The sequence below is a fragment of the Leptodactylus fuscus genome, chromosome 1, assembly GCF_031893055.1.
Source record: "Leptodactylus fuscus isolate aLepFus1 chromosome 1, aLepFus1.hap2, whole genome shotgun sequence".
Lineage (NCBI taxonomy): Eukaryota > Metazoa > Chordata > Amphibia > Anura > Leptodactylidae > Leptodactylus > Leptodactylus fuscus.
The window spans coordinates 97342660-97369534 of record NC_134265.1 but is presented as its reverse complement, the minus strand read 5'-3'; the positions used below and the strand labels follow the sequence as shown (position 1 = coordinate 97369534).

At 40.4% G+C, this 26875-nt stretch overlaps 1 protein-coding gene across 2 annotated transcripts in view; it reads left to right on the top strand.

Moving 5' to 3' along the window:
* Positions 1-26591, top strand: part of SCARB1 (scavenger receptor class B member 1) — a 59781-nt gene extending 33190 nt beyond the window's left edge. Inside the window, exons 7-13 of one of the 2 annotated variants that reach the window (XM_075275013.1) lie at positions 1093-1259; positions 5175-5293; positions 15496-15569; positions 16200-16251; positions 16830-16976; positions 20108-20230; positions 23540-23664. In XM_075275013.1, coding sequence (XP_075131114.1) covers positions 1093-1259; positions 5175-5293; positions 15496-15569; positions 16200-16251; positions 16830-16976; positions 20108-20230 — 682 coding nt within the window. In that variant the 3' untranslated portion in view covers positions 23540-23664. Of the gene's footprint in view, positions 1-1092; positions 1260-5174; positions 5294-15495; positions 15570-16199; positions 16252-16829; positions 16977-20107; positions 20231-23539 lie in introns of both variants that reach the window. The other variant, XM_075275021.1, reaches the window with a different exon arrangement.
* The last annotated feature ends 284 nt before the right edge of the window (positions 26592-26875 follow it).

The window sequence follows — 26875 nt, the reverse complement described above, 5'->3', positions numbered from 1 at the left end:
GTAGGATCTGGTTAGCAAAGCTTTCAATTTATACCAAATAGCGAACAGTCCTGACAATGAGAGCATCTGCCCTTGAAGTTACCAGTGTATCATCTGATGCAGGATATGACCTTTTAAATGGACATTTCAATGTTAACATGAAGGCTGACTTTGTGTGTACGTTCTATATAGCTATATTAAAAGTTATTGAAAGACTTCAGATATGTGGAAACTGTATGATTTCATAGGAAAATTAGTCCATTCTATGACCTTGTAGTTGTAGTAGTCGCATAAATGGATATAATTCCCTGAAGTGACAACTAGACAGAAATATCAGATTTCACAAGTTTCCAAATTAAGAATTTGGTTGTGCCATCTGTAATTTTCACATCTAAAGTCTCTCAATCTTTTGCTGCTCAAAGGGCGGACGGTTTTGTTGCATCAGTCAGTGACTTGCTATGCTCTATTAGATGTGCAATTGTGAGATGACTTAACAGCAGTCGGCTTTTCTTGTTTAAAAAAAAAAAATAATTTTCAGGTTTTGTAATTGTATTGGATGCAGTTTTTAAGCCAAAGTGGATTCAAAATGATGTAAAGGAAAGACTTTTACTACTACTTTTCTGCTGGATTTACTTCTGGCTTGTTAGTGTTGTCTGTGATACTAGCCTTAGGTCCTTAGGGTAAGTTCACACAGAGTTTTTTGGTCAGGATTTTGAGGCCGTATTGAAATCAATGGGAGCCGCTCAGGAGTTTATTCCGGGAGCCGTTTCTTCCAACTCCCGCAAAAAAGAAGCAAGATGCTCATTCTTCAGGCCAAGTCGTCTTGGGGCCTCCGCCTCAGGTTCTGATCCACAAAACCCCATCTGAACTTGCCCTTAGGCAGGGGACACACAGGCAGTAATATCACCAGATTAGACATAATATGACTAACCTGAAAATCCCCATCTATTTCTGCAGTGGTTTTCAGGATGACTTACTGCTGAATTTCCCTGACAGAAATTCAACAATGTGTTTATGGTGTGAGGCCTTCGGCTAAAGTGACTTACTTTTTTTTCCATTGAAAAAAAAAAAAAAAAACATTTCCATACTCCTTACTTATTTTTTAAATTACAGATCTATGAAATTGGTGTTTGAAAAAGAAGAATCATTTCGCGGTATACCGACCTACCGATACACTGCCCCAAACTATCTTTTTGCAAATGGATCAGACTATCCTCCAAATGAGGGATTTTGCCCATGTGTAGCTTCTGGCGTGATGAACGTTAGTTCCTGTCGGTTTAGTACGTATATATAATTTTATTTACTTCTCCTCCACATACCCCACCCCTCCCATCTACTTTGTGGTGTTTCTACTAAATTTATATAATACTAAACCTTAATGTCTGCCTTTTTTCCTACTCCATATGAACAGACTTTAAGGCTAAGTACCCAAGTAGCGGGCCACAGCAGAAAAGAGCTGTAGGAAAAAGTGTGTGTGTGTGTGTGTGTGTGTGTGTGTGTGTGTGTGTGTGTGTGTGTGTGTGTGTGTGTGGCATCGCATTTCATAAAGTCCACAATACAGTTGTGAATGCACCCTTACAATAGGCTCATACAGTGGCATTTTTGCCGTTCAATCTGCCAAAAATTGTTCCATTCGTTTCCATGGCAGGCAGCTATTGGAAAAAGGTCCTGCTCAATCTTTGAAGTAAAGTGTGTGTGTGTGTGTGTGTGTGTGTGTGTGTGTGTGTGTGTTTTTTCTAAATTAAAAAAACTTTTGCTGCCTCCCTTCACAACAGATATTAATAAGACACTCCACTCTAGCTTCAAACTTGCTGTACAGGCATTTATATTGGGCACAAATAGAGGCTATGGACAAATTCTCATCTTGTGTACCATAAAGTACACAGCCACAATGCTGGGGAAGTTTTGGACATGCCAAATGACATTAGTACCCACAGAATGGGAGAGGAGGCTGTTTCTTGCAGGCTAAAGTAATCCCTGAAGTGATGTGCCATTTTATTAGGCCAATATATAGTAGTGTATGATCTTGCTGTAGAAGGTGGACAGACCCTATAGACAAGGGCTTCAAGCTGTAAAAATGAAGCCTTTTTGGCATTTGCTGGGACTGTAAAACACAGCGTATCTTTTGAAGTAGATGAGATTTTATTTAAAGGGAATCTCATGGTAATTAGGGACTCTAAACCACCCACAGGTGGACCAGGGTTTTAGTGTCTTAAATCACCCTGTATTTCCTTTTTTTCACTTTCCTATATAGCTGCCATGCAATATTTAACTCCATAAACCAGTCTGTAACTTTAGCAGTTGCTGTCTATTGATTTACTCTTTTATATGAGCATATTCACATTGTTTAATATGATCAATGGAGGTGGTTAAAAGGGCAATCCTATAATTTTATAGGTGGATGTAAAGCTAACCAGATTATATTAATGTGCAGATTAAGGCTGAGGCCCCACATTGTGGAAACGCAGCTCTTTTTTTTTTTTTTTTTTTTTGCAGATTTTGCTGCGTTTTTTTAAGCCAAAGCCAGGAGTGGATTGAACAAAAGGGAGAAGTATAAGAGCTTCCTTTATATTTCCTATTCCTTTGTAGCCATTCTGCAAAATCTGCAACAAAAAAAAGCTGCATTTCTGCAATGTGGAGCCTCAGCCTAAAAAAACAAACAAACTACGAAAGCTCTTCCTAGGAGGCACTTTCTCAAAAATTCTCCAATCTGACCTATTCTCTAACTAGTAAGGAGGTATGTATCTATTGCATTGAAGCTTCAAGTTCTGGCCCTTTTAAAAAGCCCTACATTTTTTCAGCCACTCCATATACCTTTATAAATGCTGCAGAGTAGGTGGGATGCACTTATTGATTTTTGGATAAGGGCTTGCAGTTGCACCTCAGGTTTTCAGAAGCCAATCCTGTGGCAGCTTATTGCTAGATGAAGTCGTGGTCTCCAAACAACCGTTTCCCCTGTAATAGCTACGGCATGATGTGGTATAAAATGCAGGCCATTACAACTGAAGGTCATCGGTTCTTCCATTAATGAGTATCGATAGAAGGTTGGACTGGATATCTGAGTTATGCAAGACAAAATTGGCTGGTGAAGCGAAATCTCACACGTGTTCCCTATTGTATGATGGACTTGGGTTATGCTTTGTCATCAATTTATTTAATTGTGCATGGAAGGAAAGCTTCTTCTAGTATAAAGTGTACTTGTCATGACTCCTTAAGAGTTACCCTGAGTGCTACTAGAAAATCCACATGGATGGGTGTGTGTTGTTGGGGGGGCCCCCCCTCCCTTATTCGCATCTCGCCATCTTCCCTCCCCTCCAGACTATTTCTGCTCTTTGCAGAAATCCCCCCCAATATATTAGCAATCACAGTGCCTATTGCCAGACATTTCTAAGAACTGTTCTAAAGTGATCAAAGGTCTGTCTGGCACATGTGATTTGCTACTGTCCAGATAAAATTCTGCCAGTCCTGCCTCTCTCCTCTAACGCCCCTTGTGAAGAAAAATAGTTGGTCATTCACGTTTTTCCAAAAGTTAATGTTTACACAGTTTGACAAATAGAGCACACCACCTGCAACACTTCATATGTCACTCCAATGATTCCTATGTCCGACACATCTGTAAATCGAGGTGCGTGTTTGTGTGTATCTAACATTTAATTTAAGATGTCATGACTCGCAAGGGGAAACTTGTTAGGATCACCTGAATCAGTGTTTCACTAGAATCCAGCAGATCAATCCAACCCTGCAGACTCACATCAAATTTCAGAATGAGAATGAACGCACATTGCCATACAATTAGAGAACAGAGAATGGACCTTCGCATGCCAAAGCATTTCTGCCAGGAAGATCATAATATCACCAGTGACATGAAATTTTTGATTTTAAGAGAGAATTTTAAATCAAGGAAACAGATGAATTCATGAATACAAGTGCATGACCCTATTTAACACTCTGGAGAATGGAATGAATTTCTCACATGGGTTCATGTCATGCTATAGAAATCACTGAACCTACGACAGCCATAAAGATAAGAACCTGGGAACTGTGAACTGTTTACATGTATATACTAATAAGCCTCTTATCCTCATCCCACTCCCTCCTGAAATTCTATCCCTGTGTCCTGTTGTACATAAATATGCAGCCTTCAGAAATTGTTCTTAGTTATATCTGAAGAAGAAGCCAAAGAGCTTCGAAACGTTATATTCTGTCATCATTGAGTTAGCCATTAAAAAAAGTTTCATCTACTGAAGACTCAGGTGTTTTTTTTGTTTTTTTTTTGTTTTGTTTTTATTTTATTTTTTTTATATATATCAAATTTACAGTGCAAGGAATGTATTCGTTTAGACTACTTAGACTTTAATCAGTTAGATATTCAGAAAGCTTTTTAAAAACAGTTCTGTAGTACTCAACCTTTTCAGTGTACCAACTCTCTTGGTTATCTAATGCAATGAGAAACTTGATTTATGGTCATGACTCATGTGCATAAACTGGAGATACTCCACATCTACAGATTTATATAACCTGTCCTTTATTCATTGACATCTTTGTTCTTTCTAAGCTGAAAAGTCAAGGCTATCCAGTGACTGCCTCCTTTCCATGACTGCATACAGAGATGGCTGTCGCTCATTTGATATTGATTTAGCTTACTTGTATAACGTCATCATATTCCACAGTGCTTTACAGACCTTTTGAGCCCTATATGGGACAGTGACTGACAATCTACATTCCCTATCAGAATGTCTTTGGTGTGAGGGAGGAAACAAGAGTACCAGGAGGAAACCCACGCAAATACAGAACTGCTTCTGTCTTCTCGGCACAAAGCAGAGACTTCAGTATCCACTGGTTATACTGAACATAAGTGGTGGTGCTTATTTCTGCTGCTGTAAATCCGGAATAGTTTTTGGCTTTAGTCTAGACACTTGTGTGCTGCGAATACACTACACAGGGGACAGAGATGTAGCAGAGTTAACCTGAACTGTTATAATTTGTTAAACTGCTGCAATATGATATCTTATTGCAGAAGACTTCTAAAACCAATAAAATTTTTATCCAGTGACTTCATTAGTTTTAACCAACTGCAGAACTTCAGGATCATTCTGCTGCACCCGTATAGCACTTATCAATTTATCCTCAGATGAACAATGTGAAAGTAGCTATACTTTCTTGAATAACAATGACTTGTCTTCTGTCCTTACCAGATGCTCCTCTCTTCCTGTCATTCCCCCACTTCTACAATGCAGATCCAGGATTTGTGGAAGCTGTGGATGGCTTACATCCTAATGAGAAGCAGCACTCTCTCTTCTTAGACTTGCATCCTGTAAGTATGCCCATCTACAATTTTAATCAGTGACCCTAATATGTTAAAGATGGATCATGCAGTAAACTCCAATCTAAACTTTGCCATAAGCATACAGCTGTGGGAATAGATAAACTTCTGCAGGACACCTCTACCAGCCACCATCTCCAAACCTGCCTAGGGCTAAGTCCCCACGGGCCGTATCCGCAGCACTAAAGCGCTGCAGGAAGAACCGCTGCATGAACGCATTACGGTTCTTTCCGCAGCGCTTTTAAGAGAAAGTTCAGAGTTTTCCTCTTCGGACTTTCTCTTAACATTATATCTACGGGAAATCCGCCGGTGTTTCGGTAGCTATAATTGACATGCTGCGATTTGCAAAGCTGCAACGGCTTTGCAAATCGCAGCGTGTCCGCGCTGCGATATATATATATATATATATATATATATATATATATATATATATATATATATATATATATATATATATATATATATATATATATATATATTTTTTTTTTTCGCAAAGTGGGTATGGGATTTGCATGAATCCCATCCACTTTGCCTACACTGTACAATGCCACGATTTTTCCCACAGCGTCTCCGCTGCGGGCAAATCGCAGCGTTTCCAGTCTGTGGGGCCCCGGCCTTATCCTGCTTTCTTCTCTCAGCTTGTAGAGAAATGAGGGCTCTGCTCAAAAGAGCTTGCAATCAATGGCGAAATGGGGACAACAAATCTGACAACCGCACGGTGACCAATTAAATTGTGACATTTTGGTTACTTTGGATGTAGATATTCTACTAATGTCCTTCATGCTTGATTTCTCTATTGAATAGGCATGTGTGTGCAACATGTTTTAATGCCCCTTTTGACTAGCTATATGTTACCACAGTTGGGTTCCCCGAGGAGAGTGGTTATATACCAGATGGAAGTCATTGATAGAAGTATCTTGAGGGTGAACAGGGGGAATTTGCGGCTGCCTTTGTCCAGAAAGGATTTCATCTGGGGTATAGGACTGTACAGTGTTATTGGGGTGAGATAGTGGATCCTCACATTGTTGGAATGAGGATTAATAAGTTTATTTGTATAGCACCAACATATTTTGCAGCACTTTACAAATCACATGAATATATGAAAATATATATACAGTCCTATGAAAAAGTTTGGGCACCCCTATTAATCTTAATCATTTTTTGTTCTAAATATTTTGGTGTTTGCAACAGCCATTTCAGTTTGATATATCTAATAACTGATGGACACAGTACAATAAACCTCATTTCAATCCTGAAATATTACTAACAGAAAATGCGCAATATGCATTAAACCAAAATTTGACCGGTGCAAAAATATGGGCACCTCAACAGAAAAGTGACATTAATATTTAGTACATCCTCCTTTTGCAAAGATAACAGCCTCTAGTCGCTTCCTGTAGCTTTTAATCAGTTCCTGGATCCTGGATGAAGGTATTTTGGACCATTTCTTTCTACAAAACAATTCAAGTTCAGTTAAGTTTGATGGTCGCCGAACATGGACAGCCCGCTCTCAAATGATCTGAAAACAAAGATTGTTCAACATAGTTGTTCAGGGGAAGGATACAAAACGTTGTCTCAGAGATTTAACCTGTCAGTTTCCACTGTGAGGAACATAGTAAGGAAATGGAAGACCACAGGGACAGTTCTTGTTAAGCCCAGAAGTGGCAGGCCAAGAAAAATATCAGAAAGGCAGAGAAGAAGAATGGTGAGAACAGTCAAGGACAATCCACAGACCACCTCCAAAGAGCTTCAGCATCATCTTGCTGCAGATGGTGTCACTGTGCATCGGTAACAATACAGCGCACTTTGCACAAGCAGAAGCTGTCAGGAAGAGTGATGAGAGAGAAGCCGTTTCTGCACGTACGCCACAAATAGAGTTGCCTGAGGTATGCAAAAGCACATTTGGAGAAGCCAACTTCATTTTGGAAACAAAGATTGAGTTGTTTGGTTATAAAAAAAAAAAAAAAAAAAAAAAAAGGCGTTATGCATGGCGTCCAAAAAGAAACAGCATTCCAAGAAAAACACATGCTACCCACTGTAAAATTTGGTGGAGGTTCCATCATGCTTTGGGGCTGTGTGGCCAATGCCGGCATCGGGAATCTTGTTAAAGTTGAGGGTCGCATGGATTCCACTCAGTATCAGCAGATTCTTGAGAATAATGTTCAAGAATCAGTGATGAAGTTGAAGTTACGCCGGGGATGGATATTTCAGCAAGACAATGATCCAAAACACCGCTCCAAATCCTCAGGCATTCATGCAGAGGAACAATTACAATGTTCTGGAATGGCCATCCCAGTCCCCAGACCTGAATATCATTGAACATCTGTGGGATGATTTGAAGCGGGCTGTCCATGGTCAGCCACCATCAAACTTAACTGAACTTGAATTGTTTGTCCAAAATACCTTTATCCAGGAACTGATTAAAAGCTACAGGAAGCGACTAGAGGCTGTTATCTTTGCAAAAGGAGGATCTACTAAATATTAATGTCACTTTTCTGTTGAGGTGCCCATACTTTTGCACCGGTCAAATTTTGGTTTAATGCATATTGCACATTTTCTGTTAGTACAATAAACCTCATTTCAATCCTGAAATATTACTGTGTCCATCAGTTATTAGATATATCAAACTGAAATGGCTGTTATAAACACCAAAATATTTAGAACTAAAAATGATTAAGATTAATAGGGGTGCCCAAACTTTTTCATAGGACTGTATGTATATATATATATAATATATATAGACTCTTGAATCACTTTTGTATTCTGTAGGCCTTATTAGTGCATTTTCAGATATCTAGCCATCCTGTTATTTAAACATTTAATTTGATGTATTAAGTTACAATTTAACTGGTCACCAGTGCTGTTGTCCATATTTGTGAATGTGGTGGTACATTGTGCAAGGGGTGTTAATACTACCTTGTGGTTTGTGCTGATATGGGGTTAAAATAGGGGTTATACAAAAGGTAAGTATCAGTTTCCACCACTGCCATACCTCGATAAGAAGCCTAGAAGAAATAATTCAATGAACATATTGGCACCTAAGCACCTGTGAACAAATCTCTTAAAATCAATATCTTTTCATCCCAACGGAGCTTGCTCTGAGCAGCCCATGAGATTTAGAAGAACTCTGTGGCAGGGAAATGGTTTGCAATCTCCAGGCACCACATTATTCTACAGTTCTTTCAAGGGTTGGTTATGTTGTACACAATAGAAACATTATATTGTATGCAGTTCGACATTGAGAACTGAAGCCTCTGTTGGCGAAGGGGATTCCTTGGTAGTAAATAGGAGCCATTCAGAACATCTGGAAATGCTCTCTGAGAACGCAGTGGCACAAGCAAAGTTTTCTAGGTGGAGTAAATCTCGTGGGACAACTGAGAGTCTTTCTGTGGCTCAGTAAAAGAAGTGTTTCTTCTATTTCTGAATGGTAAGGCGGGCTGAGGAAAAATGTCGTAGGATGGGTTTGTACAAGGCATTGCTTTACTTGAACGTTGTCTTGGGCTAGAACGAGCCTATGTCCAGCAAAGAATAAAGATTTCATACTTTGCTGAAAGAAGGAACTGATTCCTTTTAAAATGTGACGTGTTTTTTTTTTTTTTTTTTTTTTGTGATGCCTACAGTATTACATACACATTTAAAAGAACACTTTATTTTTAAAGTCAGATCCTCTTGAGTGTTTTGTCATGGTGCAAAAAAAGACCCAAACCTGCCTCCTTGCTACTTTCCTATAAATGGCAAAGTCTGTGTAGACGTTTGCATGTTTTAAGCATCCTCTATTCCATAGTACAAGGATTTCATTATGCTGAAACACGAGAAGTGATTTAGATAAGAAGCTCTTTTAAGTCATAAATTCATTAGGCTTCGCTATCATTTAGTGATAAGTGGCAAACATGGGCCATATGTTTTATGCTAGTCTAGGTCAAATATCACCTTCTGTTTTTATTTGTTCATTTATTTTAGTGCTTTAACTATGGCATTAAACTTTGGTACTGCATGTAATAAATTATAATGCTCCATGCCTCACTCATGTAAGTCCAATTCTGATACGATAAACACGTTGTAATAGAGAAGTGTTGAGCTTGCCTTTTTAAGTAGATTTAAAACCTGACTATAATGTAGTGTGTGTGGTAGTTTTTTTTTTTTTTTTTTTCCTATAATAAAAAAAAAGCAAAAAAAAACCTCATACAACCCAAGTGTTAATACTGGGTATTCAATTTAGACTGTAGAAACAATGCACTATCCTAACATGAGGCTATTGTGCATTGTTTCTACAAACAGGGGCTGCTTGCTTCAACCCTGGATAGAGAACTAGTATTGCAACCTACTGCTTCCTCATCACATTTAATGTAGCTGGAAATGTTTGGAAATATGTATTCAGGACAAGATGCACTGTTACATTAATACGTGCTATTCTGTATGAGCACTAGGTCAGTGGTTCTCAACCTTTCTAATGCCATGACCCTGCAATACAGTTCCTCATGTCGCGGTGACCCCATTCAGTTTGGAACACGCGTCCATAACGGCGTGCGTTCCAGCAGAATAGCGCTGCTGCAGACAGTAGCGCAGCTTCTCAGTGGCTAAAGCCATCAGAAATTATGTATTTTCTGATGGCTTTAGGCATACCTCCCAACTTTTGAAGATTAGAAAGAGGGACAAAATGGGGCCACACGGTGGCTCAGTGGTTAGCACTGCAGCCTTGCAGCAGTCCTGGTGTTCAAATCCCGCCAAGGGCATAAAACTATCTGCAAGGAGTTTGTATGTTCTCCATGTGTTTGCATGGATTTCCATCCCATATTCCAAAAAAGACATACTGATAGGGAAAAATGTACATTGTGAGCTCTATGTGGGGCTCACAATCTACATAAAAAAAAAAAAAAAAAAAAAAAAAAAAGGGACAAAATATGCGGCGTGCGCAGCACGCCATGGCGAATTTAGCTCCACCCACTTTTGTTGACTCTGCCCATTCTAATTCACTTTTCATGTGCTCCCACACTGTATAATCCTCCTAAAGTCACCTGTACATTATGTCCCCCGCCATCTCTCCCCCAGTTTCGTATAACCCCTTCATCTGCCCCCAGTCAGTTTCATGTCCCCCCCCCCCTCCGTCTCTGCCTCCAGTGTCAAGCCATACCCCTCCCCCTTCATCTGCCCACAGTTTCGTGTCCCCCCCCCCCAGCTTCATGTCCCTCCATCTCTGCCCCCAGTGTCATGCCGTCCCCCCCCCCTTCATCTGCCCCTTCATTATGTTCCACCTTAATGTTTAAAAAAACAAAACAAAACTTACACACCTTCCAATGCTCCCCCGCCACCTGCTCAGTCTCACTCATTCATATAGTTGTAGCCACGATGTGACGTCATCACATTGCGGCTACACATACAGAAGCCGCAGCACAGCGTTAAAGCAGGAGCTGGCTGTGTCAGTTCCTGCTTTAAACGCCTGTGTTTTCAACTCCTCGGCGTCCTCCAGGCACCGATCAGTTGAAACCGGGACATACCTCCCATCGACCGGGACGGTTGGGAGGTATGTGGCGACCCATGTGTTTTGGTCGTTCGACCCCTGCCGGGGTCGCGACCCACAGGTTGAGAACCGCTGCTCTAGGTGCTCTAGTCTAATGCTAAATAAGTAAATTTAGTTCATCTGACAGCATGCAACTAAAGTTATCAGAGGACCTTTCACCATTTGGGGCACATGCAGATTTATATACCGCTAGAAAGCCGACAGTGTGCTGAATTCAGTGCACTGTTGGCTTTCCCGATCTGTGCTCCCAGTGAAGAGCTATTGGTGCCGGTACCATAGCTCTTCAGTCAGAAGGGCGTTTCTGACAGACAGTCATGATGCTGAGCAGTGAGGAATGCCCATCCAGTGAGGAGAGGGAGCGGGCGTTCCTCTCTGCTCTCACAGTACAGCACTATAGACACTTCTGTCTACGGTGAAGTGAAGTGAAGTGCTACGGTACCGGCACCGATAGCTCTTCAGCGGGGCACAGAAAGGGAAAGCCGATGGTGCACTGTCGGCTTTCTAGCGGTGTATTAAACCGCATGTGCCCCAAATGGTGAAAGGTCCTCTATAATGTAACAATTTTTGAATACCTGTCACAAACTTGCATAGCCCTATGTAAATGGATGGAATTTGAATAGTATTCTCCAATTTAAGGCAGCAGGTGAAATACAAATCAGTAAAATGTAAGCTGAAGCCCCCTACCAATTTTGATGGGACTGGCCAAACTTCTAATGTGATGTGACCTCAAATGACCAGGAAGAAAGATTGGGGCATATTGGATTTCAACTTGGCTAATCCTACGTTCTCAAAAGAGATACCTGCTGCTAGAGTTTCTCTCTGGTCTTACAGCAGCTTGTTGCTCTGTCCCTACTGAGGACACATACACACTTGGCTGGGCTGAGAGAGCATGTCTATGGTGGAGTTGGAAGTAAATGTTGTTGGCTAAATGAATGTTCAGTTAACATCAAAAGTGTATGACCACCTGAAGTGTAAATGTGCTTAGTGTCTTATGTATTGGTTTTATCTACTAGCACTGCCCTAAAATCATACCAGCGTAATCACACTGGTAAGTGTCTATTGTGAGATTTTCAGGGAGACTAGATCTCGGGATCGCCATCTTTCCTGGTTCACACTAAATTGCACACCAATAATTTTAGCTCAAAATAGGAGTTTTAAACAGTTTCAACGAATTTATTCCACATGTTACACACACAAAGCAAACCATAGACTGCAAGACCTAGCCTTGTCCAGGTGCTAAGCAAACAGAAAATAGTCTCTGAATACTTTAACTGGCTTGAGATAAGCTCAGCTTAGGCCAACACAATCATGAATGAGAACAACATGTTATACTAGTGCACTTGTCCACAACTTCACAAGCGTTTCCTTGAGGAGTTGTGTCCTCTCTCCTTCCCCAGGCTGAGAAAACTGGAGCAATCCACTCCTTTCTTTAGGAGTCCTCTCAGCTGACACCTAATGTTCAATAAGGAGCCCAAACCTTAGATAGACCTAGATAGATCTCGCTTCTTTTTACGGGAGCCAAGCCGGAACAAGCCAGCTCCCAGAAAAAACACCTGAGCGGCTCCCATTGATTTCAGTGGGAGCCATCTTTTTTTGGTCAGGATTTTGAGGCGAATATGGCTTCAAAATCCTGACCAAAAAACCCGGTGTGAACTTACCCTTACTGTCCAGAGGCTGTTGTCTTCGATCTCCCAGCTGCAAGCACCACCCAGCACCCAAATTAACTTTTTTCCCTTTCCCAACATTTGAAGCTAGAAAAGTGCTCCCTGTTAGAGTAAGTAGGCAGCTGAGAGCACTGCACGTGTGTATCAAGTACGCAATATTTTCCTCTTCCAAGCAGGAGCCAGGTTAGAGGGCTATTAACTGTACAGGGGACAAGTGAGGTTTGCAGCTGGGAAGGCAATTGAGCCCCTGGATAGTAAGGCTATGTTCACAAGGAGGGTGTTTGTTTTTTTGTTTTTTTTTTTTTTGAGGCGGAATCCTCCTACAAATTTGTCAGCAAAAATGCTTCCCATTTATTTCAGTGGGAGTCACTCGTCACTTGTAGTTTACCACTAGCGGACACCTATCTTCACACAGAATCCATGGCCCTTCTGCTTAGGCCCATTCATCCGGACCTAATCTGCAGTGCATCGGCTAGCCGTGAAAAAAAAGTGACATGGAGGAAAAGGTTTCCACTGTGTGAACTAACCCTTATAAATGCCCCCATTGCACTTGGACATTATTTGCATTGTGCTTTAACAAAAAAAAAAAAAATACTATTCCACAAAATGAGGCTGCTTTTCTCCTCCTACACTACATAGCACTAGGACTGGTTTAATAACCATTTTGATGCAGTGAAATTGCCTTAAGATTAATTCTCTTTGTACACAAAATTACTTAGAGGACCTTTCATCAGATCGGGCACATGCAGTTTTATATACTGCTGGAAAGCTGACAGTGCGCTGAATTCAGCGCACGATTGGCTGTCTCGATCTGTGCCCCGGGTAAAGCGCGATCGGTACCGTAGCGCTTTACAGTCAAAAGGGCGTTCCAGACACTCTGTCAGGAACGTCCTTCTGCCCAGCAGCGCCTATCGCACTGTACAGTTAATCGGGGAGGAATGATAATACTAGTCCATGGGCGAGCACTGTGAGCAGAGGGAGGGGGCATTCCTCCCGGCTCACACTGTACAGCACTATAGGCGCTGCTGGGCAGAAGGACGTTCCTGACAGAGTGTCAGGAACGCCCTTCTGACTGTAAAGCGCTGCGGTACCGGGACCAATAGCTCTTTACCCGGGGCACAGATCGGGAAAGCCGATAGTGCGCTGAATTCAGCGCACTGTCGGCTTTCCAGCAGTATATAGAACTGCATGTGCCCAAACTGATGAAAGGTCCTCTTTAAGTTTCTGATAGTTTCCGGTAGTTACAAGTCATACATGTGTAGTAATGTTATGAAATATTTTCGTGTGTAGAAATATAGAATTACTCAGCACATATCTGTGCCTGATCTAACAGCTTTTATGAAAGCCCTGTACAGCCTGCAGCTTTATGTGAAGAGGGGCATGAAGTATCACTTTCTTTAAAAATACTTTCCGTTCCAGGTTTATCATATTGTCTGACACTCCCGTAACCATAATAAATATCTCCAGGGTTGTAAATGAAATCTGCTGATTTTAATCAGTCGGCGATATTTTATCTTGTACAAGGTGGTTATTACCCCTATTTACTTGAATTCTTTTAGCTGCCAATCCCTGCTCAGATCAGAGGGATGTTTCCAAAGTATATAACCCACCCATTAGTCCTGGAAAGGTTCAGCATGTTTTATAAAGCGGTTTTATAACCTCTGCGCTCATGATGTAAGGCAAATGGCCTAAATATGCCTCCAAGTGGAAAATTGTAGGTGCTGTCCATCTCGAAGTCTAGTAATGAGCTCTGTAAGCATTGCTTTGGCTCCCTCTGCTGGTACATCCAAAGAGCATAACTAATTGATGCTTCAAGATGCTAAAAACTCATGCTTGTTGACCACAAAATGAATTTTCACTTGCAGATAAAACTTTGCAGGAATGAACGTGGTGTTATAGTTCCCCAAAACAAGTCTGCTTTAGATACTAAAGCATTTGTCAAAAGAAATTTAGTCCCCTATTTGTACCCCTTCTATGGATCTATTCATTTGCTTTTATACAAAAAAAAGTATTCTGCATGTTCTGTATGATTTGGTTCATTCTTATGCTGCTCTCAGGATGTGACTTATGGTTTAAGAGAAATGGAACCATAAAGAAAGTGTGTGTGTGTGTGTGTGTGTGTGTGTGTGTGTGTGTGTTCGTTCTAAGGATTTACTGGTGGTCCATAGCAATGATACTGCACTATAGAGCCATTTTAAAAGATACTCCTTTCTTGGACATGGCATTGGGTCCCACCTCATGCCTCTGTATTATCTGGTAATGTAGGTGCTTATTGGAGGGATGGTTGTACAAGCTATGGAGAAACGGGTGGGACAGTCAGTATATATGCCATAACTGTGTAAATGGGTATACTTCTTTAATTTAATGTGCAGATGCCTGTTTCAGTGCAACATATGACAGCCATAGCTCTGTCTCATGCATTAGCATTGCAGGCCACAGGTTGTGACTCCCTGCAACACTCAGCCATCTCTAGTACATCTATATTTGGGCAATCTGTTCAGCACTCCTGTGGGGAAGAGACTAGGGGAAGTGGCTACAATGTCCACTGTAGTTAAGAAACATTTGACTGTTCCTGTAAACTACATTGGAGATTTATACCACCTCAGTCCCTAGGGGAAGTGGATTATTCTCCTAATAAGTAAAACCCCGCCTATCAGATATGTCATAAGTCTGTGTACCAATGTGAAGTGCAGTAAACTAGACTAAACTGCAAAAGTAAGTGTCACTTGGTGCATGCCCACATGATCGGCGTATTGTGTATTAGTCAATTGACACACATAATAGACCATGACTTGTCACAATAAGGATGTTACTTTGTACAAAGACTAAATCTCATCGGTACTGAAAATTGCTTTCTTTTCCTTTTTTTTTTTTTTTTTTTTTCTATCTACTAGTAATTTGCATAGTTAGACCTCTATAAAACTAGCAGTGTAATTCTGTGGATGAATTTTCAAGCTCTGTTGCCCTAGGCCATACTATTGTGTGCTAATACATTTGTTTGTTATTTACAGCTCACAGGGATCCCCATGAATTGTTCTATCAAGATGCAGCTCAGCTTACTTACAATGGGTGTCTCTGGTATTTCGTAAGTATTCACTGGGAGAGTGTTTGTTATATGATCAGTGTGGTGACTCAGCAGAGTCCATATCCTGCTTGAGTCCTGTAAAGAGTTCCCTCTGGTCACTTATGTAAATGGTTTTTCTCATTACACCTCTATCCCTAGTACAACCTACAGGGGGAAAGGTCTAAGACAACCTTCTATTGGGGTGTGTTCACACAAAGGTGTAGTGGGGCCACTGGGAGCTGCAACATTACCACAAAGAGAAAATCTGACTGCTTACTTCTGTGTGAATATTTTATTTTTAACTGTCCTGTTTTACTCCACCCTTTCATCCCCTTTTTGTGAAGTAATGCTGTAAGGACACACCATGACTGTAAGATCAGACTACAGCAAGTTATGCAGACATGTGTCTCTAGGATTAGACTACAAACTGCAGATATTTTACATAACAAAACCCTATCTGTTGCACTTTCTAGCTACATATAACCTATGTTTCTCCTATAGTTAATACAAGTGACATTAATATATCCCCCCCAACATCTGCAGTCATATATATATATATATATATATATATATATATATATATATATATATATATATATATATATATATAATTAATTAATATAGATATAATTTATAAGTTTTGTTTTGTAGGACAACTGGAAGGATTAAGCCTGTAATTTTGCCGATTCTGTGGTTTGCAGAGGTAGGTTTTGGGTTTTATCCTCATGAAACAATAAATATCTGCTGAATGGGCCTCTTGGTGCTCAGCCTGACAGTTGAAGATTGCCAATATTGGTTTCTCTCCTAGCGCCATATGCAGTTTGCCACCTTCCTTATTTAGCTCAGCATTCCCCAACAAGTGGCATAGACTAATGGAGCTGGACAAGTCATTTGGTGCCAATATAGTAATATGTTCTGGGATGCTTATTTAGGTGTGTGTGTGTAAAAGCTTACAAGTGGAATCTCAGAGCTGCTTGTACTCCACTTGTACACCATATCTATGTTCAGATTATCAGAATGCAGTGAAGGTCTGAGCATAGACTGCAGTTCTGATCTTTCAAGATATATAGCAAAAATTCATGGGCACAGTCCTGAGTGTAGGCTCCGGCACTATGAGGCCCAGCATGTAAGGTGCACAGAATGGCACTTCTGGAACCATCAAAAATGTAATGATTAAGTTAATGACTTGTGGCCATCACAGATTGTGGGGAAGGGAGTCTATATATTTTGGGTCAAATTGATTCTGTTTCAACATTCTATCATTTGCCTTGTTTCCCGCAGAGTGGATATCTTGATGGTCCTGTGTATAATACCTATTATAACACCCTGATTGTGCTCCCTACTGTTCTTGACTACCTTCAATACATCTTAATTGGGCTGGGTCTATGTTTTATACTTGTTGCAGCAGTTCTTCCATTTGTAAACCAGGTAAGAAGCTTCCATTGTATTGTATTCTTAAGGTTGAAGGTCTGTAGTCCTGACTCTTCTTCTTCAGCAGGTAACAGTCTGGTAAATACGAGGTGAAGCTATAGGGCTCACACTGCCCACACTTCTACTGTATATTGTCCTGAAGGCTTTTTCTTTTGGTGTAGTCTGTAGTGCAGACCTAAGCAAGGGTTCTGTGTAATTCTGTATATGGATCGATGACGTCAGAGCGGATAGCAGAAAACTTGTTAGCATTTCTCTGCAATGCTTTATAGAGGATAGGAGTTGGCATTGATGGGTCAACCCAATTAAGATAGAAAGGGGTCCTCAGAAAGTAAAGGTAGAATAAAATTCCAATCCAAGTACCGTATTTTACGGACTATAAGGCGCACTGGACTATAAGCCGCATTGCCCATGAGCGCCTTATAGTCCGTCTCGGTTCATATATAAGGCGCACCGGACTATAAGCCGCAGTCCGGTGCGCATTATATCTTATTGAAAGCGGCGGCAGGCAGACTTTGCCAGCGGCCGCTTAACCCCCCGCGTGCCAGCTGCTTCTATTGGAAGCGCTCGGCAGGCGAGGAGGGGCTCTATCAGCAAAATCATGCTGATAGAGCCCAACCGTAAACGTTAGGTTAAACTACCCCCCCCCCCCCCCCCCCCCGTTTTAAAATAAAAGCCTGAAACAGAGTCAAACTTACCGAGCGGTGTAGGGTGGGCGGGCATTCAGGCCTCCTCTTCCTCCGATGTTCCGTCCTCCTCCGGCGCTCGCAAGCTGATAATGGCCAGGGCACATGCGCAGTAGAAGCATTATGATATTGCCCGCCCGCCCGCCCTGCACCGCTGGGTAAGTTTCACGTTCTGTTTCAGGCCGGCGTGACAGCAGGGCTGCCGGACACTTCCTATTCATTTCTATGGGAGCCGACATGCGAGCGCTCCCCATAGAAATGAATGGACTGCTTTTTTTCCATTCATTTCTATAGGGAGCGCTCGCATGCCGGCTCCCATAGAAATGAATAGGAAGTGTCCGGCAGCCCTGCTGTAACGCCGGCGTGTACGGCTGTGATACACGCCGGCGTTCGGTAGTGTGAATGCACCCTTACGGTGCCTTTTATGTATGTATGGAAGCGGCACGCAGTCTTTGCCGCCGCTTCCATCCATATATAAGCCGCACCGGACTATAAGCCGCACTTACGATTTCTGAGGAAATCGTAGGTTTTTATGTGCGGCTTATAGTCCGGAAAATACGGTAGTCTTGAATTGGTTTGTCACAACTTTCATTTAGTCATATCACTGTCTGTGTTTGTCATTCTTCATCTGCATGTTGTGTTTTGTCACTTTTCTATGAATATATGCATTTATTTAATGTACCTGTAATAGTCTCTGCAGCACTGCATCCTGATATATTTTTCTTTGCCACAATACTAAATGTACTAACTGTTATTATGTTTCTAAATGAATGAACTTAAATTATCCACTTTGGGTTTTTTGTTTGTTTGTTTTTTTGTTTTACAGTTTTTAATTTTATCACTGATCTATATGTTCCTTGTTTAAGGAAAATTATTGCACTTATAAAAAAAATCTTTTTTAATGTACAGTTGGAGGAATTACAATACAATACATTTTTCTGTTCATATTTTCTTAGGCTAGGTTTACATGGTGCTTTCTTATTGAAAAACTGCATGCAGTTTTCAATTCCAGCTATGAGTAGCACAATTCCACTATGCCAACAAACCAGAAGTTTTCTGTTCACTGTGCATTTATACCTATGTGCCAACAGTTATTACCTTAATATAATTAAACACTACGTGCACTCTAAGTGTAACTGAAACTTTTGTTTTTTCTGACCACATCCGTCATTAATACATTTTGTAATTTACTTTATTTACCAGTTTTGGTTCTTTTCTGTGAAATCCTGCACTGCATTTATTCTTTTCCTTGTTTTTGTATTGAGAGCTGAAATCTGTACACTGCTTTCACTACGTGTATGGAGATATGGGCTCTTATATCATGCAGGGAAGCAGAGGCAGAGGGGGATCACTTCAAACAGACCTCAGGCGTTATAAAACATAGCTTTATCTTTGACACCAAAACCACTGTGCTGTCATGACTTCTTCACCTATTTTCAGTCTTTTCCAGAAAATCGTATGGATTGGGAGCAGTTACATATAACTATGCCAATCCCGACTGTTTTCAAGTATATGCAAATCTGTCTCCCAAGATGTAAACAGGGAGACAGTGCCTCTGTTTTGCTGCCCTCTATAGCAAGCACCCTGAACATCATGCCCGACTTCTCAGAAGTCTTCACTGCATAATGCGAGGTTATAACCAAATCAATTTCTCAGCTACGGACGGCACAGTTTCTGTCTGGTTGGACTTCATCTTGGGAGACAGATTTGCATATTCTTCCCATGTTCCCTTGCAGTGGAGCAACTATGGCTGTATAAGTCTCCACACACCTGAGAATGTCTATCCTTAGGGAGAGACCACCTTATCCCCATAATCTGTTTTCAAGTAGTGATACTTCTGGAAATTTTGCAGGTAGAATGATTGAGTTAATCTCCTCTTTTATAACTCCAAAAGCACATTCTATTCTTTATGATGCTGAGACCCCCTTCCCAGTCTCTGCTTCACTGCATTATACACGAATTCTGACACTTAGTGAAAGCAGTATACAGTTTTCAGCTCTCAATACAGAAACGAGGGAAAGTGCAGCATAAGGAGCCAGAATTTGTTAAAGTATATTGTAATATGTATTAATGACACACAGTTGTTTTGAAGGTTTAGATATGGCTTAAGTAAAATAAGCACTGTGTGAATCCAGTCTATAACTAGTGGTGGATATAAGTTAACAATTATATAATTTTTTTTTTTTTTTTTTTTATTTGACCAGACATCCCCTGACTGCCCATTTTTCTTTAAGTTCTACTTAGATTTTTATATTTTCATATCAGCAGGAACTGGATTAATCAATTATATTCTAATCCAACTTTAATTCAAAATGCAGTTTGCCATATTTTTTTATTTAATGGAATTAACGTAATCCAGTTAACCCCTTCTGCAGGAAGTAATTTGGGGGTTTACATGTTATAACTCTTTATTCTATATTACAAACTAGCCTGATTATTTTTTAGGAAAAATTCTGCTTATTTTGGAGTAGTAATAAAAAGTATGATGAAAATTATGATATCACTAAAGCCCAAAAAGAAAAGTTGACTGCTTCTAATGGAACTGTGCTACTGGAAGCCAAATTATAGGTGCGTACAATGTAAAATAAAGTGTATGTGGAGGTCGGGTTTTTTTATTTATTTTTTTCCTTCATTCTATTATCTTTATTACTTGTAATGGGAAAAACAATTGAAACTTTAATGTATTAAACACTAATTTAGACTAGCATACTGCATGCCTCATAACTAGTGAATACTGACACTTTGGGGGGGAAAAACTCTTATCTCCTATAAGTCCTGTACCCACTGTTCAGAGGAATTTTCTAAAGAAATTAACTTGTATAAAATGACTTATGTATTGCTACTGAACCCTAACAATTGGCAGGTTATTTGGGTGCAATGAAGTAAACTTGCTGTAGATATTGAAGCCGATTTAGTGAAGACTGGTGTGTAATATGCAAGTCTTAATTTTTGTTCATTTCAGCTTGGCCGGTTAAGTGGTATGAACCAGTGTGCTCGCCATGGGCTGACTTAGATTTCAGCTGTGAGAGCCCAAATGTTAAATTTCTTTGGTCATAAACCTGCTCATGACCAGCCTACTGTATTTAAAAGTAGGGTGTGTGAATACTGTTGTGCACCAAAAATTGTGATACACAATAAATCGTATAGTTTATTCTAAAAACTGAAGTATAATGTTATATTTCATTGGGTCAAAGAGGACAGGGAGAAGAAACTGCAAAGCTTATTATATAATTAGTTATTCTCCCCCCTAAATAAACACATGGGATCAATCTATAATAATAATTTATATTTTGGGGGAGGGGGGTTAATTTTTGTTTTTTTTGCTTTTACCCTCCTTCCCCAAAAAATGAATGAATTGGTTGTGTCTGACGAGTTATTTAAAATTAAACACACTGAGGGCCTGTTCACACATCAGAAAATGAAGAGGAATTTTAGGGCAAGTTCACACAGGGTTTTTTTGGTCTGGAACATGAGGCAGCCTCCGCCTCAGGTTCTGGACCAAATACAAGTAGCTGAGACTGGATGCCGATGCAGTGCACTGGCATCCAGTCGCGCACTCTGCTCCGGATTAGGCCCAATGATTGGGTCTAGTCTGGAGGAGGGAGTGTCTTCAGGCCGAATCGCGAGGAGGCGACTCGGCCTGAGGAATGAGCACTTTGCTTCCCCCCCCCCCCCCCCCCCCCCCAAGAGCCGGAAGAAACGGCTCCCGGAAAAAAGACTTGAGCGGCTCCCATTGATTTTAATGGGAGACTTCTTTTTGGTCAGGACTAGGGTTGAGCGATCGTGTTCGGAAAAGATCGGATTCCGATCAAGATCGGTGATTTTTTTCCCACAATGCATTGCTTAGCCTTCACACTTAGTATACGATGTATATTCAGTGTGAAGGCTCCACTGCAGTTCCATAGGAATGAATGGAAGGAGCCGACACACAGCCTTAACCCCCTGCGCGCCGGCTGCCTCCATTCATTCGAATGGAAGGCTAAACTAAATCTCTAGCAGCTACTTACTTCTAGAGATGGCTGCTACAGTGCCCTCCTCCTTCTTGCCTCGCTGCCCCGCTTCCCAGGTTAGTGTTTAAAGCGTTAGGTAGGCGGGGCTTGTGGCTTAGAGTGTGGGCAGGTACAGGGCGGGGAGACGTGACTCCTCCCCTCCCAGTACCCGCCCACACTCTCCTAACCCGCCCACACTCTCCTAACCTGGCAGGGAGGGGACAGCGAAGGAAGAAAAGCAGCGTGGAGCAGCAGCGAGGCGAAGAATGAAGGCACGGGGCACAGGACCAGCCATCTCTGGAGGTAAGTGGACACCAGGGGGTAAGAATGATTTTAAAATCCGATCTCCGATTTAAAAAAAAAAAAAAAAAAATCCCATTGACCTGCATTGGGATCGAGATCGGGTTCGAATGAAAAATGATCGGAAATCAGATTTTAAAATCAATCCTGAAAAATCAAGATCGGCTCAACCCTAGTCAGGATTTTGAGGGGGATACGGCCTCAAAATCCTGACCAAAAAACTCAGTCTAAACTTACCCTAAGGGTGCATTCACACGTAGTATACGCTGAGCTGATTCTGAACGTAAAACACGTTCAGAATCAGCGCGTACAAAGCAGATCCCATTCATTTCAATGGGAGCCGCTCATATGCCGGCTCCCATTGAAATTAATGGGATCTGCTTTGTACGCGCTGATTCTGAACGTGTTTTACGTTCAGAATCAGCTCAGCGTATACTTGGTGTGAATGCACCCTATGGCTGTTTTCACTCACAGCTTCTTACTGGTTGATTGTCCTCAGATGACTGGGTCTAAATAAGCAGGACGCTTTTTCATCCTCGCCCCCCCCCCCCCAACTGAATACAATGGGGAGGCAGTTTCAATACAGAATTTGGTCCTGATCTTAAAGAAGAATCTGTCTCTAGATCAGTAGACTCCCTGCTCCCATGATACCTATAGGGAATCCGCCAGGTGCACCGCTTGTTACCATGCAAGTATCTGAGTACAGTGCTGTGCCTGTAACGAGTTGTGCACCGTATCTCATGACTATGGACTGCTATTTATCTAGTGAAATAAGCATCTGAAACTGGACAACCCCTTTAACGTCCTACTGTAAGGGTTGTGCTTCTTCTTGAACAAAAAGCAGAGTAAGAACAAGTCCCTCATGTTGTGCACTTGTAGCGATTTTGAGCCAAAGTCAGTAGAGGATTTAACAGAAGGGAAAATCTACCAGAAACGCTGCATTTCTACAACATGGGGCCTAAATTGTGAAAGTTTCAGTAGATTTTGTGAATCCTGCTTACCCACACAGTGACGGCCTTGTGTGCTTACACATTGACTGGCAGTTCTATGTGTATCAATGTGGGTGAGGTAAGCAGTACTTTCACTGTCTCTCCTACATATCCTGTAAGTGTTTAATTGTTTGGGAATGTTATGTTTGCTTGAAATTAATTATACTAACATTAAAACTACTATCTAATCATTAATTGTATTGTCACAATCATGCATGAGTTCAAAGTCTGTATCACACTTCATAGCTCATAATCATCCTGTTTTCTATTGTTCAAATTACCAAAAACCATGAAAACAATTTAGTTCAATATGTCAGTCTACAGCAAAGCAGAGGTAATACTTCTCTGGATAGATGTATATTACATAGTGTTCTGGGCACCAGATCAATGCCTGACTAAAGTATCTAGTAGCTGTTGCATTCTCAGTGATAAGCCTCACAGTTCTAAAAGTGTGGAAAACCTATCTATATAGATTGTTAGCCAGATTTACTAAAGCATGAATGTTCATCAATTAAAATGTTTCCTTTAAGTGATGCAGTACAGGATTGCGTTTATAGAAAGAATAAGAATATATTAATTTTTTTTAATGTAATTTCTAGAAACCTGAAGACATCTTGCAAGACACAGAGGAAAAAACTGAAGCAGATCAATCTTCTGTTAATACAAAGCTTCTTGAAGATCCAGATTATGATTCACCTCAAACTTGACAAATTGCAATACCCACTCTATTGGAGCCTTTCAAACCTCAGTTTGTGAAGGATAGTTGAATCCCTGTTTGACTTAGTGGGTATCAAATGTTACTTAAGACTGTGGAGAAATACCTAAACAAACTAGGAGGAAATCTTCATCTTCATTGACAATGGCCACTTAATGAGAATGACACTGAATGGTGATGAGGGACGTCCACACATTCCACAGTACAAAACCCCAAAAATGAGGGTATAATCCTTATTACACTGATACTGAGAGTTATTGGCTAAAGAACCAATTTCATCCAGGGTCATGGCATCTGTGGCATTTGCGATGTTAAATAATTTTTTTCCCTTAAAATATAATTGTTCACATAGTGAAGGTATTCATCCAAAGCGCCTGGTATATGGTGTACGCTTTGAGCTCACGTCATGCAGAAAATACAGTTTCAAGCACATTCATTTTCAATTATCTAAATGTATTGCACAACAATCTGTCATTTCTTCTGCTTGTTAAGACGTGGCTCATCCATTTGTGCCATGTGATCTTAGAGTTGCTTATTGTGGTAACATTACTTTTTTATGACTTAAAATATAGCAACAATAATATGCACAGCTAACTAGTGCCAATGTGATAGTGTTAGACTAAAGCTGGACACATCTCTTCAGAGCAATTCCTGTTTTCAGTATTAAGTGAATTTGTTTATTTACTCTTCTACATTATTGGCAAACCTAATTTAAGAACATCTGTCCATATGTAAGCCCTTTATATATGTAGTCACCTTATGGATGCCCAAGTCCCTGCTTAATATCTGAGCTTTGTTTCTCAGTGCTATCCTTTACAAAACCCAAGTTGTCCTGTGTTACTGTAACTTTTCTAAGCACTTATCTCCTTTTGTCAGCAGGATAATCTGCACTTTTCTTAATTTTTTTGTTTTGTTTTGTTTTTGTTATCCGGGTTAAACCTTTGATACAAGTCCAGGAAAATTATTTTAATGAAATCCATCTTTGTGTCACAGCTCTGCTCTACTACTAAAGTTTGCACTGAACCTCTCAAGCAATAATTTATACCACAGACATCTCAGGGTAATGTTTGTCATACTGTAAGGCTGCATTCACAAATCTGCAATAATAAGGAAACCCTGTCGGAAGAAAGAAAATAGAAAGGAAAGGATCTGTTGCTTTTCTGTAAAGTATTCCAGTCTGGGTCTTGGCAGGGAACATGGAATTCTCATACTGACTGGTAATATGGGAGTATGAATGCAACCTAGAGGAAAATTGGACCTGGCAGAACTTGTTGCAGAAATTGAAAATCTATTCCAACCATTTGAATGGAGTATTTGTGGCAAGCATATTGACTTCTACGTGTCCTGTTCACCTGAATGGGACAGCTGCAGACATTTCTGCAACAAAGTCTACTGCACATGAAATCATCCTAACTATAATCTAAATAATTTTTTTTTTTTGTGTACATACTTGTACAAGGGTGACAATTCCATGATATAACATTGTCTTGGGACCAATTTGGGATGTTACTCACTCTTGAGAACTTCACCGACCATATACAGTAGTCTTTTTGGGAGATTTGCAACCTAGGTGTTTTGCGCGGAAAAGTGTTAAAATACACCAAAAGCTAATCCATTAATTTTTTTAATTAAATGGAATCCTGGTGCCTTTTTTATATCTTTGTGAAAAGTAATTTATAAAATAGCTTAAATGTAAATTATATTGATGTAATTCATACATGTGTATATGTGACTGAATATGAAATCTGTTTTATAGTATAAAGCCTATCCATTTTTATGTATGAGATTTAGCTTTGCAAATCACTGGGCTTTCATCACTCACACAAACTGTATCTTCTATTGACTTTTGGCTCTATTGACCTATTAAGAAGACTTGCTGGTTTTAAGAGCAAGATCCCTTTTGAGTATATAAAATAATTTAGAGCATGCAGTTGGGCTAGGGAGGTGCTGTAACAGGGAATTGGATAGCTTTCACAGTAGTTCTGTACCCTATACTCTGTTCTGGCACTGACCTGTAGTCCTCTCTTCATTCAGCAATATTAAAACTGCACACGTTCCCATCTAACCTAATTAACTGTAGATCACTGAGCCAAGTCTGGATTCTAGAAAAATATTGTCTAGTTTAAAAAAAAAAAAAAAACAATGGTTTGAAACGGTAAAGTCTGGTTCACACAGTGCAGATGACTCTAAGTACACCTCAGCTTACCCCAGATTAATGAACAGTTTTCAAAAATGACGCTTCCTAATAAAAAAATAAAATAAAATTTTTTTTTTAAACTTGGAGGACCTTTTGACCACCTACACAAACTCCAGCTCTTTGCACCCTTCAGTAGGTGCTGCTTTACGGATTCTCATGCATATATTACCCCCATCCCATTGTTCCTAATAACGTGTTGCTATCATTTTTGGTGCTCAATATGTGAATTAGACTCTCAACTGTCAAGTGGGTTGTCTCAAGAAGGAGCAGGCATGGGGTTATAATTAAGATCTCTCGGACATTATCCAATTAAAAAAAACCGTCAGTGCCAGAGCTCACAATCACACCCTCTTATCTGGTATGTCCCAGGACCACCCACTTGACATTAGAGCTTCTATCATGGTTCGATGAGGACTTTGTGATTGCAAAAACAAAAATCAACCTGAAGTGGAATCTGTGGAGCTGCGCTCAATATTGGATGCAGAGAACTGGATTTGGTAGTGGTGCGGAGAGGTTCTCTTGCTCTCTGTGAACCTGGCCTAATTCAGAGCATCAGCAACCTACACTTAATCTGTGCCATTTAGTATTTTACCAAGACTTGTTGAAAGCTGCTGATTCTTAACCTGGTTGCTGTTGTAACCTTGTCTCACTGTTTTTTAGGAGGTGCACATGTTTTTCTCACTGCAGTTCTCTAATGTATTTTTCATTTCTATATTTATACCACCATATAAATGGAAGTGAGAATTGGAAGAAAAATTTATAAAGTTATGACTTTGTTACATTGTTGTGTATTTCTTTTCTTGTGTCATTTTTATATTGTTGGGTGAGGGAGTGATGTCTAATTGGGCTACTTGCTGTATTTGAGAAACGAAATTTGGTAAGGTGTGTGTGGTATTTTCTACAGGTGCCCAGTAAATATATAACCCCTTCCTGCTGATGGCATTTTTTTTTTATTTTCGTTTTTCACTCCCCTCTTTCTAAACCCCATAATTTTTTAATTATTTTTTTTCTTCCTCCTCCGCT